This window comes from Gobius niger, assembly GCF_951799975.1.
Source record: "Gobius niger genome assembly, chromosome: 24".
Classification (NCBI taxonomy): domain Eukaryota; kingdom Metazoa; phylum Chordata; class Actinopteri; order Gobiiformes; family Gobiidae; genus Gobius; species Gobius niger.
The window spans coordinates 6,964,211-6,985,166 of NC_136875.1; the positions used below are offsets into that span (position 1 = coordinate 6,964,211).

The following is a 20,956-nucleotide window of genomic DNA, read 5'->3' on the forward strand; positions in this document are numbered from 1 at the left end:
ACCAACCAATAACATGTTTAAATAGAGAGGGGTTAAAAAACAGCTCAAAAGTCCAATCATCCAAATGAAGCGTTCTCTGCACAGCGCCTCAAACGTTTCATGTCGTCCAAACAAACCCTCAGTAAAGCTCAATATGAAACCTTTAACTTCTTCTCAGTCGGGTCGAGTTCATTTAGTTTCGCACAGAACGTTGCAAAATGTGGGCAATGGCGGTTTTTACTTCCGCGTGGCTTTGGAGCAGCGAGGGCGGGCCCAGATGGTCTGGTTGATCCAATGGCGGTACTTGGACACTCTGGTGTAGACGCCCGGGAACCTGGCCTCTCCACAGGACTGGCCCCACGAGACCAACCCGAACAGCCTGGCCCCGCACACCAGAGGGCCCCCCGAGTCCCCCTATACAGCAACACACCAGAGAGACACAGTCAAGCACAGTCACTGCATTGGTGAGGTGGACAAACTAGAACAAAATATACTGGAAAAACTCATGAGATCAACCACATTGTTGCATTTAAGGTCTTTAGATACAACCAAACCCGGAGGTATTGATGAATTGGATGGAAAACTATTTCTTTACTACTTTATTGCCTTAATGGTTTGTGCGGCCCTGTGAGGCGACTCCTGTTGTGATATTGGGCTTTACAAAACCATTGAATGATTGAGACGTCATGGGCGAGTGATTCTAAATGTGTTCTGAAGCGTAGGAAGGAGCGACTGACGGAAAAATAACTGCTGTTTAAGTTCTAACTGGTCCCTCTTTGTTACTGCCATGTCCTATGGATCTTTAACTATAGCTATACACACGATCTACGCAAGGATCTCCCGAGTATTTAAGCACATATCAAGCCCATATGTCCGAAGAAAGGACTATTGTTTGTGCCAGTGGACGATGGTTATTCCAGGTTAGCCCCGTTAGCTTGTTATAATCGTACGTTTTCACTGGATCTGTGTGTTTACGTTTTCACCACCGGATCTGTGTGTTTACGTTTTCACTGGATCTATGTGTTTACGTTTTCATCGGATCTGTGTGTTTACGTTTTCACCGGATCTATGTGTTTACGTTTTCACCAGATCTGTGTGTTTACGTTTTCACCAGATCTGTGTGTTTACGTTTTCACTGGATCTATGTGTTTACGTTTTCACTGGATCTATGTGTTTACGTTTTCATCAGATCTATGTGTTTACGTTTTCACTGGATCTATGTGTTTACGTTTTCATCAGATCTATGTGTTTACGTTTTCATCAGATCTATGTGTTTACGTTTTCACCGGATCTGTGTGTTTACGTTTTCACCGGATCTGTGTGTTTACGTTTTCATCAGATCTATGTGTTTACGTTTTCACCGGATCTGTGTGTTTACGTTTTCACCGGATCTATGTGTTTACGTTTTCATCGAGTCTATGTGTTTACCTTTTCAACGGATCTGTGTGTTAACGTTTTCACATACGTTTGGTTGTATCTAAAGAATCTGTGGCACTGGAGCAACACCGCCGCAATATCCTCCAGATCGAGGCAAAAGGTTGTTACAGTAGTAAAGGACTATTGACACTACAGCAAACAGACAGGTCTCCAGCAAAATCAAAGAAACCTCATTATCTCTTTCTTAAATGCAACCGCACAGCCTTGTGGACCAGGGTGCGCTAAAGTTAGCTAACGGTAGCCAAACCTACAGGTGCCACAATGACAATCTGCTACAGCCAGTTATCAGGACCGTGACAAAATACACAGTACTGTTAAAGTTACAGCTCCAGTGCCAGTTTGTGTAACTTGTAACCATTTTGCTTCTGGTGGGTTTTTGGTGGTTAGCAGAAGAAAAAAAAAAAGTGCATTTGCTCAGTGCTCATTGCTGGTACGTCCCATTGTTTTGCATTGGAGGCCTGTAGCATTATGATCCTAGCTTCATAGTAACGGTTGCCAGGATGTCTGATTGTACAGTTACCGTTTTGTGGCGTGGTTTTGCAAAACGTCAATTCTGAAAAATGCCACACAAAGTCTGAGTGGGTCAAACTGTAGACCAATTAAAAAAAGATTGTTACAGCACAAGTAAAACAATTCTTACTGAAAATAAGTTCTTTACACAATACCAACATGCATATCGTGTAGGCCACTCGACTCCAACTGCCCTGACACAGATGGTAGATGACTGCTTTCACTACATCGACAACAATTTGGTGGAAGCTGTTTTATTAGATTTTTGTTCTGTCTTTGATTTATTAGCTCATGAGTTACTAGAAAAACATGACGTATTTTCATTGCATGCTATTGGGTGCTTTTCCAGCCATCTCTCACATCATAAACAATGTGTAAATTATTCTATAGCGCTAGTTTCTCTGAAAAAGATTGCAATGTGGTGTACCTCAGGGCAGCTGTTTAGGGCCCTTATTTTTTTTTTTTGGTCACACTCAAAAATACATACATTGCCTTAGGTTCTGTACTTTTGTGTATTTCCACTTTCTTCTTACATCACCTACTTTGGTGTCTCCCCAACAAGCACTACTACCATTGTTACATTGAGTTAAAGTATCCACTGTCAACAGTATCCAAAAAGTCAAAGTCATTATCACCTCCCTCTGAATGCTACTTATCACTATCACCAACTACTACTACAACGACTACATACTTCTTCTACTGCTACACTGAATTCAAGGATCTATCGTCAACAGTATCAACAGTTGAAGTCATCTTGAACTCCCTCACTATCACGTCACTAACACTAATAACCACAACTACTATGTGCTGCTCCAACACGGAGTTGAAGCACCTCTTTCCAACAGCTCCAGGAGTCGCAGGTGTCGTGGCCTCTCTTATCGGCGGACATCTACACCTGCGCTTGTGGAGTTTGTGAATGCAGTCTGAGCCCTGCAGTTCGGGCCCATCTCCAGTTTCCTCCAAAATAATGGTCAAAGTCCCCATTGAGACGCGCTGCTGGGAACCGCGGTCACTCCTGTCTGCCGACCTTTGTGTCATCTCATAGCGCCGAAGCTCTGGGCGTGATTCATCATAGACAGGACATGTGCGCATTGTTCACCATTGTTGCTCGAAAATAATGTTATTCTAGGGCAGGTGGTCTCCAAACTTTCTTTCCCCACCCATGGGAAACTTTTTTCGCTGGATTTAAATGGAGGGACGTGGGACTTCACATTCTCAAATACAGTGTTTGTGTAGTGTTCACATTATATAAAGCTAAAAACATGCGTAAAAACATAAATACACAACATGAATTCATTTGTGGCATTGTGTCATTGAGTCTTTTTTTTAAAATGGTAATGTCTGCAATGCTGGAAATGACTTTAGGCAGACAGTTCCGGGACTTTCTTCAGATAAAAGTAAATGCTCTTGTATTATCTGGAGAAATAACGTATTGGAGAAGGATTGGTCAGGTGGAGGATTCGAGAATTCAGACGGCTTTATTAGAATGGAACCCAAAAGGTAAGAAACAGGAACGTTGACATCAGAAGCAATAGATACAGACGGCATCTTGTCATAGAAGGGGGCGTGGCTTCGCCGAGGGGGAAATAGAATCTTTAGGGAAACTCAATTTTTCACTCTTTTTAGCCATTTTCTGGTGGAATATGAACTTATTTATCACACATAAATGAAGTCAGGTGTAAATCGGGCCCATATGGATATTTTCTCACAGCAGATTGTTCTGTAGAAGTGAAAAAACGGCAGTTGTAGCTAGCGCTAGCTAACCGCTAGCATTAGCTAGATGCTAGCATGTAGCATTAGTTTAGCATTCTTAGTTTTTTGTGTATTTATGGGCTGTTGAACCACTTTGCTCCTCCCCATGTCTTTGTATCTTTATTTAGTAGAACCTATATTCAGAATTCAGAATTTGCTAAAGTAGTTTTTGAATACTTAGAGAAAGTTTAGATTTTTTCAAAATTGTTTTCCCCCTTAACTGTTTTCAAACATGACCATATATGGGTGATTCCAGAGATGCCGTCTGTATCTATGGAAACGGCAAATCGAGGAAGACCAAAGGACGATTGGATGCCGTTTCTTGAAGCATTGTAAACATACTTTATCCCTTAGCACATTGCAGAAGATGCATATGTGTCTTTACATAGTGTATACCTCCAAATTGTACTGTTACTGTACTAATTGTACCCCTTGCAGCAGTGGTAAGTAGTAGTGTAGTAGAACAGCTCATCAAAAGTAGTGATGTTAGTTGATCACACTTAGGCAACAGCTACAGGTATTGTGATGGCCCAGCCACACAGAGGTAACCAGTTTAAATGAGATTGGAACTAATGTTGTTCTCTGTCCCTCTAAGAACTGAGCAGTGGCGAGGGGCGGGCCTGGAGAGAGCTGGAGGCGGCCTTATGTGGACCAGACCACTGCAGAGGGGGACTGGGGTTAAGGGGGCTTTGTTTGTCCTTTACTTTTGTTTGTTTCTCCCCTGTGTTTCTGCTCATTATGTTTTGGTATGGTCCAAGCTATATATAAGTTGCCTTTTGTCTCATTTGAGGAGATCAGTTTGTTTGTGTTATTTAGTTTCCTTTGCACATTCTATTTTTGTAAAGTTACATTAAGTTGACCTCTTTTATCGGCCCATGTTTGTTGTGGCCAATAAAGTGCCTTTTTTGAGATCTAGTAGGGCTAACAGTTGTAAACATCGAAACAGCGAAAGAAACTGATAGAAATGTGACATCATTTTGACATGAGAATTCCACGTTTCTCCAGTGCCCTTACTGTAAACACAGGCTGATGCTGCAGCCAATGGGAAGCACCAAGTCCCTCAGTGTTAAATATAGCTGTTAATCAGTGATTCAGTTCAGTCCTGAGGCACAACACCACTCCCCCCCCCCTCTCCCCCTCTCGTGCATACAGCATGTGTGCGTTTACATTAGTTATAAGTTGACCGTGAATCGTCTTCTCCATCTGAACCTCTCCCCTGCATCCTCTGCGTTTGTGTCACCGAGGCAGCTGTGGCCACATATGTGAAGAGGAAAAGGTTGTGAGTGGCGATGGTCACTCGACGGGTCAACTCGACCAAGATGCATTGCGAGAGTTGAAGGAGAACATCTGTCGACACTGACTGAATGAATAAAAACAGCTGTTGTTAGGGCTGCTCGATTATTGAAGAAATAATAATCACGATTATTTTTGTCATAATTGACTGGCCATATGTCCATTCTGGAAGAGCACAGAGGGGCCACTGGCTGTAGGGCCACCGGTCCCGCCTTAACCGAGCTTTACCCAAATCTAAAAGCTAAAAAGAAAAGCATCAAAATAGCGACAAAAAAGAGGATGAAAACAAAACAAAAAATGTGCCGGAAAAAGCATTAAAAAAAGTGACAAAAATGTGATGAAAAGTCAACAAAAACAGGACAACAAAGCAACGAAAAGGCCACAAAAACGTGCCAGAACCATAATAAAAAAAAGACAAAAATTCAACAAAAATGTGAAAAATTCAATAAAAATGTGACAAAAATTCAGCAAAAATGTGACAAAAATTCAACAAAAATGTGACAAAAACTCGACAAAAATGTGACAAAAATTCAACAAAAATTCAATAAAAATGTGACAAATATTCAACAAAAGTGTGACAAAAATTCAACAAAAAGCCACAAAAAGTAATGAAGAAACAACAAAACTATGACCAAAATTGCGGCGACTTGACAAAAAGTTGCAATCACTTTGTAGGTCTCAGCTTTCAAATGAGGTGTTACATTGTTGCTCTCCAGGCTGGTCAGAGTCCAGGGCTGTTTTTCAGTCCCAGTCCGCCCCTGAATGCGCCTATGCATGTGGCACTAACTCATTTCGCATCGACTTTTAGAAAACTTCAAATCTTAAGAGTTTAACAGCAACTTGGATGAACTCAGAAGCTATCTCCCTGTTACAGAGCAATAAATGGAAGGTGTGTAATTCTGAACTCAGGTCGATGAGGATCGGATTCTACTGATCCCAGTTTTGTTTTAAACACTAACCCCAAGGGAGAAACCGCGGGAGCACAGCTTTGAGACTCTAACCTCCAAACTTTCTCCTTGCAAGAAAACAATGCAAACCCGTCCGCCGCTAAATCGTGGTCACAATATGGATGTAGTGACCCTGTTCTCTCTTGTGTGGATGAGATGGACATTTAATACCGGTTGCATAAGCTTTGTTTGCGATCGTGACATACTGGTCAGGGCGCTGTCATGCAATTCATCATCTTTCACACACACCGGTCTCTATCCAATGTCCGACACTAAATTCTATCTTCCTCTTGGGATTTGGCCACAACAGCTTAATCTGGAGTAATCCCATTCCCAGAGACAGGCCGGCACTCTTCTTCAATAAAGGCTGGACTGTGGATCGCGCGGATTATGTAACTTTGTACTGTCGAGGGAATTACATCCACAAAGGTGAGGGGACAATGGCACCAGGTACTGGGGAGGAAATCCAAATACATGGAATTGCTTTCCCTAAAATGTTGAAGGATATTCATTACTGGGAGGTAAATGCGTGTGGGTCTTTACCTCTTCTGCAGAAAATAATATGACATAATAATAATGTTGGGAAATTTGAACACCCGGTTTAGCCCTGCTTTAGTCCCGGTTTAGCCCTTCTTTTTCAACTATTGTGATGTCCTGCTTTGTGGCCTTCCTAAAAAGAGTGTCTCAGGTTTACAACTTCAACAAAATTCAGCAGCTCGTGTCCTGACGAAGACCAGGAGGCGGGACCACGTTACACGGGTTTTAGAATCGCTGCATTGGCCCCCCGTGTGTTTCAGGATCGACTTTAAAGTTCTTTTAATGGATTTTAAATGCCTTAATGGTCTTGGTCCTTCTTATCTTTCAGAACTGCTTTTACCTTACGAACCTTCACGGCCCCTTCGCTCCTCCGGCAGGGGTCTCCTAGTTAGGCGAGGCGCCCAAGACCCACCTTTTTAGCTTAGCTTTTGACTGACTAATCTATTTATTTAGTCCTAACTATATATTATATAATTATATATATATATTTCATTAATTCCTTTTACTTCGGGATTCTAAACTCTTGTGAGGGTTTTTAGATGGTTTAGAGGGGTGGTGTCTCTGTCCTGTGGGTGCTCAGGTGGAGGGGTGGTGTCTCTGTCCTGTGGGTGTTCAGGTGGAGGGGTGGTGTCTCTGTCCTGTGGGTGCTCAGGTGGAGGTGTGGTGTCTCTGTCCTGTGGGTGCTCAGGTGGAGGTGTGGTGTCTCTGTCCTGTGGGTGCTCAGGTGGAGGGGTGGTGTCTCTGTCCTGTGGGTGTTCAGGTGGAGGGGTAGTGTCTCTGTCCTGTGGGTGCTCAGGTGGAGGTGTGGTGTCTCTGTCCTGTGGGTGCTCAGGTGGAGGGGTGGTGTCTCTGTCCTGTGGGTGCTCAGGTGGAGGGGTGGCAGAGGTGGGAGACTCGAGTCAGACTCGAGTCGCAATTTTCGGGACTTGAGACTTACTTGACCAAAGCTGCAAAAAGACTTGACTTGACTTGGGACTTGCTGTTTGTGACTCGAGACTTAACTTGGACTTGAGGTAAATGACTCTTAATGACTTGCTGTGACTTTATAGTTATTATTTATTTGAGTGAAACTGTCGAAAGATCAGGATTCATTGCGTAAAAACGGCGCATCTATGTTTACATGATGGTTATTAGCCACATGCGTGTTCGGTTTCCAGACCAGTCTAATCAATACAGGAAAAAGGAGGAAATATTTCTTTGGATGCATTAAAAGTTTTCTAAAGACAGTGAAGAGGTGGAGATTTACGGACAGGAAAATGTTTGAAACAATGGGCTGGACCTACAGCGCAGACGGAGCCTCCAGAACGACGATGCGTAAGAGATGGATTAATCAACAGAACTCTTGGGGCTTTTCGATGTTTACATCATTTAGTGACTATTTTACGCATCTGCACAGAGCCCAGTGACAGCGGGACTGAAGGCTACGCAGAATCTACTTTGAGCAGGGGCGAATCCGAGTATACAGGGGCTGGGGCAGTACAGGGGAACCACTGACAGAAAAACTGCCAGAAACTAACAAAAAACAAATATTATTCTATATTTATATTTCATACTACAAGGAAAAGCAGCTCATGTTTAAAAGACTTTTTTTTTTTAAGTCGCCCCCCGGTCCCCCTTCCTTAAAATGCTGTCCCGGTAATTTTGTACATAGACTGTTTATTTAAAATATATATAGTTTGAATTTTTTGGCAATTAAATATTAATTAGACTTTAAATCCAAATGAAAAGTTTGATTTTAGCCTAAATTTGTAAAATCGCTATATCTTGAGAAAGCACTTGTTATTTTCAAGATTAAACACATTTTGAAAAGTAGACACGCTGGTGTTTGTGACTTGAGGGGACTTGCCGGCTAAAGCAGGACTTGACTTGACTTGACAAAAGCTATGACTTGACTTGACTTGACTTGAGCCCATGACCGATTGACTTGGACTTGCTTGGGACTTGCATTTAGTGACTTACTCCCACCTCTGAGGGGTGGTGTGTCTCCTCCTGCTCCTCAAATGGGGTTTCCATACTTGTCCATCTGTATCCAGCCTTATATTTTATATATATATCTATTATAGAAAACGCAATCTCAATGGCCGCCGCCTGGGCGCCGCCATGTTTATTTCCCATACCGACTTTGAAGCTAAGCAGGGAAGTGCCTGGTTAGAACTGGGATGGGAGACCGTTCCTCGGAAGCTAAGCAGGGAAGGGCCTGGTTAGGACTGGGATGGGAGACCGTTTGGGAACACCAGGAAGCCTGGCGACAGTACTGAGTGTGTGCGTGGTTGGTGTTGGGGGCTGATGTGCGCAGACTGGTTGCCTGTCCATGAATAATGCACCAAATTGTTAGGCCACTTTGAGCGTCTGGAAAAGCGCTATATAAGACTAATGCATTATTATTACTCTTATTATTATTATTACATCCGCGGCCGGCCCCCACGTGACGGTCCCACCGGCCGCGGGCATTGGCCACGGGTCCATATGGACCGCGGTGCCGCTGTCCGAGGACAACCCGCTGTCACAAAAACGCGAGTGCACGAGATCTGACTGCCGTGCGTGTGCACGCATCCAAACAGGGCGATGTGTGCGTGTGTGTATGTGTGCGCGTGCGTGCCCAAAACCTGCTCAAACACGAGCCTCTAATCAAACGCGCTGCTCCGACTGATGTATCCTCCGTGTGAGTAAAAGCGAAAATGAAACTACCAGTTAACGAGCGCATGGCCTGCACTGCGTAGTTTTTTTCTTTTTTCAACTTTGCTGCTGGACCATTTGTTTTCTATTTTGCTTTCACGTACTGGGAGCCCAGAGGTACATTTTATTCTAAAGCAGCTTTGAAAGCATTGCCAACTTTATTGTAAGGTTATAAATACTGTCTAACAACGATCATTAGGCTATTTCAGTTCAAAACCAACTTATTATTTTTTACATTGTACACTACCGTGATGCACCAAACCACGGGTCCTGCACCGTGAACCAAACCGTTAGAGCTGAACCCCTAATATTTATCCATAATTATCCCACTGTCTCTTGAATCCTGTTCCCCGAGTTTAGCGAAAATATTGTCGTTGTAGTTTATAAGAAAAGAGCACGGGTGCATCAAACACTCCAATTGCAGTTTGTTAGAATTTTTTTTTTGCCTTCATTCTTTTACACATTTGTAGTGGCCATAGTTTTTTGGAATGGGTTGGGAACCACTGGTCTATAGCTGAACTGTGTGACAGGTTGGACATTTCTTTGTAATCACTCACAATCTCAGAATATCAAATGTGGAGACTAGCGAGGCCCGGCCGAAGGCCGGGTCTCAGCTAGTATTATATATATATATATATTTATTTTATTATATATATCGGGTATATATTGGGGGGGATGGGAGGGTGTGCCTGCTTTAGCCCCAGTTTAGTCCTGCTTTAGCCCCAGTTTAGTCCTGCTTCAGTCCCGGTGTAGCCCTGCTTCAGTCCCGGTGTAGCCCTGCTTCAGGCCTGTCTCAGTCCAGGTCTAGTCCTGGTTCAGGCCCTGTGGCTCTCACCTGACAGGCATCTCTCCCTCCTGTGCTGGAGCCGGCACAGATCATGTTGTGGGTGATGTTGTGGTTGTAGGAGTCGCTGCTGTTGCACCTCACGGTGGAGACCACAGACACATTGACCGTGCGGAGGACCGGGGACGGAAGCCTTGACCCCAGTGATGTATAGCCCCATCCGGACACCTCACACCGCCGACCTGCCCCCAGCACGGACTCGGATCTGGGGAGGGAGACCGCGTGCACAGCAGAGCCTTCAACCACAGGAATGGTGAGCTGCAGAGAGAGGAGCGTCGTCAGGACTGGGGAAGCTCCTCTAAAGGTAAAAGCAGCTGGTCCTGGAGTTTGAACATTTGTGCTTTGTTAATCTTGATTTTAATTCATGAATCACAGGTTCAAGAGTGCCTGTTCAGGCTTTTGCAGGTATTTGGTAGTAATATCAAGCACACCTTTAAAGCGAGACACTGCAGGAAAACAAACTACTGTAGATCCGGTAACTGAGCAGATCACTCCGCCCCTGCGTAGCTACAACCAGGAAGCTGATGCTGCTCAAATATAAGTTATTTTAAATGGAAAACGGTTATAGTTCAAAAAAATATTCATTCAACACAGACATATATATGGGTAGTCTGGTGTTATAAGTGATTTATTGGCCCCCGGTGCACTGTGGAGCGGGTCAGACTGTTTTTAATGCAGGCCACTAGTTTCCATAGGCATGCACTAGCCTAGCACCACTAAACTCGTCATATACAAGGACTGCATCAATTAAAAAGTATATACATATACATCCCCAGAAATCAACAACATTTGGATTACTCGGAAATGAGGCCCTATGTCACAAATCCTGAAATATCCTGGAGGAAGGATTTATGTAAAAAATCTCCTCCTGAACCGCACGTACAGCCTAGAGTGTGCGTACCTCGATGAGCATGATGTCGTTGTCCTTGGTCTCGTTGTTGTGCTGTGGGTGAGGCACCAGTCTGGCGGCGGAGATCCTCTGCTCGGTGCCGTCAAATCGGCCCAGCTCGCGCTCTCCAGCCACCACCAGCATGTTGTTCAACCTGCGGCACAATGGTGATAAAAATGGATAAATTTGTTTTTAAAGAATTCATACTTATGTGTATTTGACCTTTCAGTGGGTCATTAATATCAACTTAGAGGCCATAAGCGCAACTGCAGGTGTCGTAGCATGTTGCGTTTTTTTAACTTAATTGTCCGTGAGAGTAAATACTACGCTGACAGAAAAGGTGAAGGGAGAGAGGGATATTGTACATGCAATTACACAATGGAAATATTTTTTTTCACTCAGACTTGGCTGTAAAAACTGTTTAAGTGGCGCTAGCCCGCAGTTAGCTTTGCCCGTTAGCCTGCTAGCTTCTTCTTCGTGATTCCATTTGTGTGTATTGGTGCCCCTGGTCCGGTGGCAGTCGAGTTGCAATTGTGGTTTTCTGGCCAGAGACACCAGGGGGAGATGTAAGACCCTCCAATCATCCCATAAACACTTGTATTACCCAAGAGGGACTACGGAAAGGATTTCTTAAGGTAAACAAGTTACTTAGTACTGCTTTAATCTACTTTTAAAACCTACTGTTCAAAGCAATGTTTCCCAACTCGACGCATGATTCAGAAAGGGACGCAAATGTGAGTGAATTTCATGCAAAATAACAATGTTGAGGTACCAAAAAGGTTTTTAAGCCTCAGTTATACAGGATATGACCTCTTTAACAAACCTTTCTTAAGATGAGACCAAGTAGATTTGTTTTTCTCACCCCAGGTTGCAGTGGGCGGCCGTGAGGACCCAGGACGGGTGAATGAGTGCTCCCCCGCAGAAATGCTTTCCCATAGGACTCTGGAGGGACACGATGTAAGGGACGGCGTCAGGAGAGGCCGGAAACCCACCGATGATCCGCGCAGTCCGTTCCAAACCTGAGTCCAAACACACACAAGGGCGACAGAGAACATGTCTTAAGTACTTGATGTTATTCAGACAGGACAGACAGCTGTGTACAGTCTGGGATCATCACTGGCACCATTTATGCAAAAAGATGAGGCTGAGGAGAACGTTTACCAGTCCAGCAAACGCACACGAGATGTTTACTGTAGTCCATATAAAACACTCGCACAAAGCCTTTTCCTAAAGGTTAGTGCTAGATCAGATGAGATATCATGACACAAATTAAGGTTAGGGCCAGGGAAATGGGTAACCTCTTAACTCCCGCCTGAACCGAGAGGATCTTTTTCCTCACGTCATCAGATTTTTTTTTTGTTGGATGTTCAACTAATTTTTGTAACTTTTTTGTAATTTTTTATCACATTTTTGTCATTTTTTCGTCAATGTTTTCGTCAATTTTTTCGTCAATTTTCATCATATTTTTGTAATTTTTTTGTCACATTTTTGTCATTTTTTTGTCATTTTTCATCACATTTTTGTCATTTTTTTGTCCATTTTTCGTCAATTTTATGTCACTTTTTTGTCCCTTTTTTGTCACTTTTTTGTCAATTTTTTGTCACATTTTTGTCATTTTTTTGTCATTTTTTTGTCATTTTTCATCACATTTTTGTCATTTTTTTGTCCATTTTTCGTCAATTTTTTGTCACATTTTTGTCACATTTTTGTCATTTATTTGTCACATTTTTGTCATTTTTTTGTCACATTTTTGTCATTTTTTTGTCACATTTTTGTCACATTTTTGTCATTTTTTTGTCATTTTTCATCACATTTTTGTCATTTTTTTGTCCATTTTTCGTCAATTTTATGTCACTTTTTTGTCACTTTTTTGTCCCTTTTTTGTCAATTTTTTGTCACATTTTTGTCATTTTTTTGTCATTTTTTTGTCATTTTTCATCACATTTTTGTCATTTTTTTGTCCATTTTTCGTCAATTTTTTGTCACATTTTTGTCACATTTTTGTCATTTATTTGTCACATTTTTGTCATTTATTTGTCACATTTTTGTCAATTTTTTGTCACATTTTGTCACTTTTTTGTCACATTTTTGTCATTTTTTTGTCACATTTTGTCACATTTTTGTCATTTTTTCGTCAATTTCTTGTGACATTTTTGTGACACTTTTTCATACATTTTTCGTCACTTTTTTGTCAATGTTTTCTCACTTTTTTGTCACATTTCCATCATTGTTTTATTGCTATTTTCACAGCTTTTTTCCAGAAGCTTTTGGACTGGGGTAAAGCCAAACTGGAGAAAATGTGCTCGGTTCAGGTGGGAGTTAAGGGGTTAACTTTAAGGATTAGGATTATTTGTATTTTTAGACAAACCAACTCATAGATCTATACAAACTCACAGCAGACCGTCCCTCCGGAGCATACGATCTGGCACTAACCTTTCCTAAACTTAACCAGACACAAGGATGGTGCGCTGTTACTATGGAAACCAAATTCACTGTTACCATGGAGATCCGCCATGTTTGTAGGGATGGAAATAAAAAGGAGAAGCTGTGCTCGATCCTAACGTATGGGGACAGTTAACAGGTCGGCTAGTCCGTTAGCCTGCTCAATGTATTTTTCCTATAGCTGTTAGCATTAGCCACCAAAACATCACAATTATGAACAACGTCAATCCATCGACCACATTTAGGTGAGGTCAGAGGATAGTTAGAAATCCTTACTGGATGTACAGACCTTTTGGAGATTTTACTTCATACAAATTAGCGTCTTAAAGTAGCCTCTGAGCTAAATGCTAACTCAAATGCAGTTAAGTTTTGGCTTTTTGTGGCTCAGATGCACATCCTGTGGCCACTAAACATCCTCGTATTATGCGTTGATGACAAATAAACCGCAGAATTGATATAAATGCCCTGAAATGGACAAAACATACCTCCCCATACGTTTGTATTGCTCCGTTTCCTCCCCATTCATTTGTATGGGATAGAACATTTGATTTCAATCAGGTCCAGGATTTGACAGCCATCTAAATGTGTGGGAACATTTCTATGTTTGTGTGCACTAGCAAACATTTTCCATAGAATAGCATTAACTAAAAAAAAAAATAAAGTGGAGTAAAAAAGCCACAGAACAGCTCTATTAGCGAGCGAGTTACTGCTGGTAAATGTTTTAATGTGAACAATAACTGCAGTAGAAGGAGGTACAGAAGGCGTCATACTAGGGGGCGTACGAGGAAAGTGTCACAATTTTTCATTCTTTTTAGAAGTTTTCTGGCCAACTTTAAACATATTCGTCTCATACAAAGTCAAGTCAAAATCGGGTCCATGTGGAAGCTTTTTCCCAGCAAATTCCCAGCAGTAAAAGCGAAAAAAACAGATCTTAATGCTAGCATTAGCATGTTAGTCTCGCCAACCAGACTCCGCTTCTTTACAGAAGAGGGTCTGGCAACACTCGCGCTTTCAAAGGAAGTGACGCAGCGATATGGAGCCGACCGACCAATCAGAGCAGCTCCCTGAACGTCACGTTGTTGCGCCTTTGTTTTGTAGTTTTTCAACACAAGCAACCACTTCACGTAATGCTCCGGTTTGCTTGTATTCTTAAGTTTTTCTGACATAAACGACAGAAGTCATTTCCTGAACTCCGTGTGGCAGGAGCACCATTGTTAACGTCCGAATGACGACAACTTTCTTGTCACTGTTTCTGTCGTCACATCCGCTATGTTCTCATTGGCTGCGCTTCAGTTGTCCCACATTAGTCCCGCCTCCAGCAGTAGCTTTTCTACGACAGGGTCGCCAGACTAGTCTCCTGTTTATTAATTAATAAACATCGGAGATTAGTCTGGATACCAGGCTATTAGCATGTAGCATGAAGATAACACTAGGATCATGGTTAACATTCTCCGTCAATTATGGGCTGTTGAGCCACTTTGTTTTTCTCCCTATCTCTGTATCTTTATTTAGTAGGAAATATATTCATAATTCAGCTTTGATTAATTTTGGAGTAATGGGTGCAAGAGTACTTCTCTTTTCCCCACTTCGTTTTCCCTCTGGCAGCTTCGAACATTTATGGGTGATTCCAGAGATGCTTTCTGTATCTATGAACAATTTAGAATGGTTTGTAACTTTTTATCGAAAAAAAAAAACATTTCATTAAAATGTTTATGCATGTTTAGGTTCATCTGGGGAGTTCAGTGTGTATTCAGTCTAAGATTGAGATGGAAAGGCATGTTTATTTAGATCATTTTTCATGATATTTGTAGCACCACAGCACATTCTATGTTATAGTTACACATGTTATGGCTCATTTGAAAGGTGAGACTCAAAGCTCTCCATAGGTGGAAACAGTTTAAGTCTATGTGCCTCGGTTCCTGAGAAATCTTAGCTACACAGAGGATAATTTTGATCAAAATCACAGATTTTTTTTCTAGATTCAGAGATAATGAGTGTTTTATGCAGTGTTTTCATTAACTTCTCTCTCCAACTCTCTCCTCCTCTGTCCTCTCTCCTCTCTGGACAGATACAAACATTATGTGAAGAGGCAAATGCCTAAATATATTTGTTTCAAGTCAATTTTCAACAACAACACTGTCGCTTTTGTCTGGCTCTCGTGTTGAAGACTTTAACAGGATGTTTCTCAGCCGTCCTTGGACCGATTTTGACCATTTAAAAACTCAGAAAAATGTTCAAATCTCAACCGTTTCGATCCATGGGAAGCCACTCTGCTTTGTCAAATACGTTCCAGAGAGCGAGAGAGAAGTGTCGGCTTTACAGCTGCGCAACAACATGCCCCTCGGACTAAAAGGAAAAGAAAAGATACGCAATAATATATATGAAATGTCCAGATGTGACTTTTCACAAGTTTTGATCTTCATCTATTTCACTTCTGTTCATTACAGAGCTACCAAAATCACACATAAGGTGTATTAGAGGGTCTGGTTTTGCCATTTAAAAAAAACAAAACGCAAAAACAAGTTTTTCCGTTTTTGGCACTCAATGTGTTAAATACCGGATCTTCACTGATGAATAAAACAAATACCCACCCTCCACTGTCAATACTGTCGCGGGATTGGTCCAATCAGCCGCTGGGGTCGTGGGACAAAAAGGTTCAGTGGGAGCATGATGAGGGGGATGTTTGTGCGCTTGGAATTCCCATCGGGGCAGTTTTCACTCATTGTCCCAAAGCCATTTTTTCCCATGTCGTTGACGTGTATTATTATAATGACCTCTGCTCAGGTAACTGTGTGTGTGGGAGGGGGAAGGGGGGGGCAGCTCCTACCCCAACCCCCTTCACTTTCCCACCCACCCCGCGCCTCTCACAGCAGTGTGTATTTCACTATCTCACTGTGAAGCCATTTTTCAAGTGAATGGAACGTTGTTTTTAAAGATAAAGCTGATTTTCATGTTTGCACTGTATATTTCCATCCATCCATCCATTTTCTTCCGCTTTATCCGGGGCCGGGTCGCGGGGGCAGCAGTCTCAGCAGAGATGCCCAAACTTCCCGATCCACACACACCTCCTCCAGCTGTTCTGGAGGGACCCCGAGGCGACACCAGGCCAGCTCGGAGACATAGTCCCACCACCGTGTCCTGGGCCTTCCACGAGGCCTTGTCCCACTAGGACATGCCTGGAACACCTCCCGCGGGAGGCGACCAGGAGGCATCCGAAACAGATGCCCGAGCCACCTCAGCTGGCTCCTTTCGACGTGAAGGAGCAGCGACTCTACTCCGAGCTCCTCCCGGGTAACTGAGTTCCTCACCCGATCTCGGAGGGTGCGCCCAGCCACCCTGCGAAGGAAACTCATTTCGGCCGCTTGTATTCGCGATCTTGTCCTTTCGGTCATGACCCAAATCTCATGACCATAGGTGAGGGTGGGAACGTAGATCGATCGGTAAATCGAGAGCTTTGCCCTCCGACTCAGCTCCCTCTTCACCACGACAGACCGATACAGCGACCGCATCACTGCTGACGCCGCACCGATCCGTCTATCGATCTCACGCTCCATCCGTCCCCCACTCGTGAACAAGACCCCGAGATACTTGAACTCCTCCACTTGAGGCAAGGACTCCCCACCGACCCGAAGAGGGGAAGCCACCTTTTTCCGGTGGAGAACCATGGCCTCGGATTTGGAGGTGCTGATCCCCATCCCGGCCGCTACACACTCGGCTGCAAACCGCCCCAGTGCGTGCTGAAGGTCCTGGTTCGTTGAAGCCATCAGAACAACATCATCTGCAAACAGCAGAGATGAGACTCTGAGGCTCCCAAACCGGACACCCTCCGGCCCCTGGCTGCGCCTAGAAATTCTGTCCATAAAAGTAATGAACAGAACCGGTGACAAAGGGCAGCCCTGGCGGAGACCAACACGCACCGGGAACAGGTCTGACTTACTGCCGGCAATGCGAACCAAGCTCCTGCTGCGGTCATACAGGGAACGGACAGCCCTTAGCAGAGGGCCCCGGACCCCATACTCCCGGAGCACCCCCCACAGGGCACCACGAGGGACGCGGTCGAACGCTTTCTCCAGATCCACAAAACACATGTGGACTGGTTGGGCGAACTCCCACGAACCCTCGAGTACCCGATGAAGGGTATAGAGTTGGTCCAGTGTGCCACGACCAGGACGAAAACCGCATTGTTCCTCCTGGATCCGAGGTTCAACTATCGGCCGGATCCTCCTCTCCAGCACCCCGGAATAGACCTTACCGGGGAGGCTAAGGAGGGTGATTCCTCTGTAATTGGAACACACCCTCCGATCCCCCTTCTTAAAGAGAGGGACCACCACCCCGGTCTGCCAATCCTGTATATTTAATAAACAAAAAACAAATTAAGACGAAAACGAAAAACAACCCAATTTTCGTTTATGTAGCCGGAAGTCGTCATATTTGTGCCAGCACTTTTCATTAGACCTTTGCTAACTTGGGATGAAAGTGAATGTGTTCCTCCCCTTGATTTGCTAATAGGCCATTGATGACAGAGAAAATCCTGCAAACATGGATATCACCTTTATCTTTAAAAACAACGTTCCATTCACTTGAAAAATGGCTGTTTTTTGTTTTTTTCATTTTCTGTTTTCTGATTTGCAAACCCAAATTGAAAAACAACTTGTTTTTCCATTTTTTATTTTCATTCCAATGAGGAAAATCCAAATACCCAAAAGTACACTGACCCTTCTAGACTAATAGCTGCAATAATAGCAGTCTGACTAATAGTTGTAACACAATCGCTGACACCACACAAATGATGGATGCCATGACAAAGAATCGTTTGGGACCACACCTTTCTGAACCCGAGGAGAGACAATATGGCTCAATATCGACATCAATATCTATCTATCTATCTACATATCTATCTGTCTATCTACAGTATCTATCTATCTACAGTATCTATCCATCCATCCATCCATCCATCCATCCATCCATCCATCCATCCATCCATCTATCTATCTATCTATCTATCTATCTATCTATCTATCTATCTATCTATCTATGTATCTATCTATCTATCTATCTATCTATCTATCTATCTATCTATCTACTATCTATCTACTATCTATCTATCTATCTATCTATCTATCTACTATCTATCTATCTATCTATCTATCTATCTATCTATCTATCTACTATCTATCTACTATCTATCTATCTATCTATCTATCTATCTATCTATCTATCTATCTATCTATCTATCTATCTATCTATCTATCTATCTATCGCAGTGGGATCCAATAAAGATCCAATACAATGAATAAAATCAATCTATAAATCAATCTACTCAATTTATTTGACATGTATGTAACCAGGAAAGTCCCACTTGCGTATTTTTAGTGGTAGTGGAAACTGGAGTACTGAAAGAAATGTACGCAGGCACCGGGGGGGAACATGTAAAATCCAAGCAGAAAGGCCCCGTCCCAGGTGGGAATCGAAACCCGGGACCCTCTTACCATGAGGCGCAAACGCTAGATCTACGACGCTTGATCTTTGACACTATTCCGGCTTGTTTGTCGAGCACGAAGTCATTGGAAGTGCTTTAAGAAAGGCACGTTCAAGTACACGACAGCCTTGTGGTTAAGGCCGTGACTTGGCTTCGAGTCCTCTCGTTGACATGTTGCTGAATTTCTCTTCCCCCTCTTCACCAACAATTAAAAACTAAAGTAAGGAATCTATCTATCTGCCAACTCGTTTTCAAATGCTATTATTCTCAATTAGGAACCACACTTGATGACATTTTAGCTAATGTTTATCATAATATAATCTTGATGGTTATATATGTATATCAAAAACCTGGTATAACTATGTCTACGACTGGTGTACCATGTTTACTTTACTTACAGTATTCAAAATCACTACACTTGCCATCATGTACCATTATAAGTCAGTCCCTTTGAGCTGTTTGGGTGTGACGGTTCCATGGGAGAGGACATCCCCGACAATAGGGCTACACCAGCTACTCCCAGAGGACCTCGAGAGCTGGCCACTCTCCTGCACTATTCACCATCGCTCAAGTGGCTTTATTTAACTTCTACTACGACCATTGTTCCCACACAAATACACTCCAAAACACTACCCAGAGGATTCAAAACATCTGTACTTACTTTGAACTAATGATACATCCAAGAAGAAGGCGAAAAGACAAAGCGCGGTCTTCATGTTTGCTGGAGTTTGCTGCTTTTAGGGTCCCGTGGAAATGTACGTCCTCCCAAATCCCGTGCCTTTATGCCGACTCACAGCTGCCTATGCTTTCGACACTTAACCCTCGCCCAAATCCACCCCTTACAGAAAGCCGTCAGTAGGTTAGCATCCTCGGGCAGTTTCATCTTTGTATCACTTTATTGGGATGATGAAATAGCACACCGCGGAGGCAGTGGCGGAGCGGGAAGGGGCACCGGAGCGGGCCTGGCGAGCGTTTACTGGAGGAAAGCGCTGACTAGAAACACTGATACACACAAGGACAAAGTAGCACTTTTCTCCAGAGAGACATTAAGTTCATTTTCTTTGTAGGAAACGGAGAGGATCAAGTACTTTTCAAGCATGTTTCTTGTCGGCCCATGTCTTTATCATTTCTCATCTGTTTAGGGACATTCAATCGCTCATTTTCAAAAGCTTGAAGGGAACCACCACAGACACAGAAGTGCTTTTGAAAATATAACTTATTTAGATGGATAACACCTGTTGTAAGTAATGTCATTTTATTTCAGTGAAGCAACAATTTTGATGAAGTTGACATTTTTAAACTACTGACCGGAAGTGACATAGATACAGACGGCATCGTGTCATAGAAGGGGGGGCGTGGCTTCAGGGAAAACAGAATCTTTAGGGGAACACAGGTTTTTCACTTTTTTTTTGTGCCATTTCTGGTGGAATATGAACTTATTTATCACGTTCAATAAAGTCTAAATCGGGTCCATGTGGATGCAGCAGATTGTTCAGTAGAGACAAAACGGCGGTTGTAGCTCGCGCTAGCTAGCATTAGCACGATGCTTACATGTAGCGTCATGTTAGCATTCTCCGTTATTTTATGGGTTGAACTACATAGCTCCTCTCCATGTGTTTGTATGTGTATTGGGTAGAAAGCTATGTCCATAATTCAGCATTTGTTAAAATAGTTTTTAAATAATTAGAGAAAGTTCAGATTTCTCTTGTTTTCCCTCTTAACTGCTTTCAAACATGACCATATATGGCCGATTCCAGAGTTGGCGTCTGAATAGATACAGACGGCATCTCGTCATAGAAGGGGGCGTGGCTTCGCCGAGGGTGAAAATAGAATCTTTAGAGAAACACAATTTTCCACTCTTTTTTGCCATTTTCAGGTGGAATATGAAGTTATTTATCACATACAAATAAAGTCAAGTGTAAATCGGGCCCATATGGATATTTTCTCACAGCAGATTGTTCAGTAGAAGCGAAAAAAAACGGCAGTTGTAGCTAGCACTAGCTAACCGTTAGCATTAGCCCGATGCTAACATGTAGCATCATGTTAGCATTCTCCATTATTCATGTATTTATGGGCTGTTGAACCACTTTGCTCCTCCCCATGTCTTTGTATCATTATTTAGTAGAAACTCTGTTCATAATTCAGCATTTGTTAAAGTAGTTTTTGAATAA

The 20,956-nt window shown here is 42.9% G+C and overlaps 1 protein-coding gene across 1 annotated transcript; it reads right to left on the reverse strand.

The window, feature by feature from the left end:
- Nucleotides 1-200: 200 nt before the first annotated feature.
- Nucleotides 201-11,990, reverse strand: LOC306982491 (trypsin-like; the record flags this gene model as incomplete). The annotated part of the gene is made up of 5 exons (XM_079582426.1): nt 201-393; nt 9,967-10,233; nt 10,877-11,018; nt 11,727-11,883; nt 11,966-11,990. The coding sequence occupies 5 exons, from the start codon at nt 11,988-11,990 to the stop codon at nt 217-219; spliced, it is 768 nt and encodes a 255-aa protein (XP_079438552.1). The 3' UTR covers nt 201-216.
- Nucleotides 11,991-20,956: the final 8,966 nt, after the last annotated feature.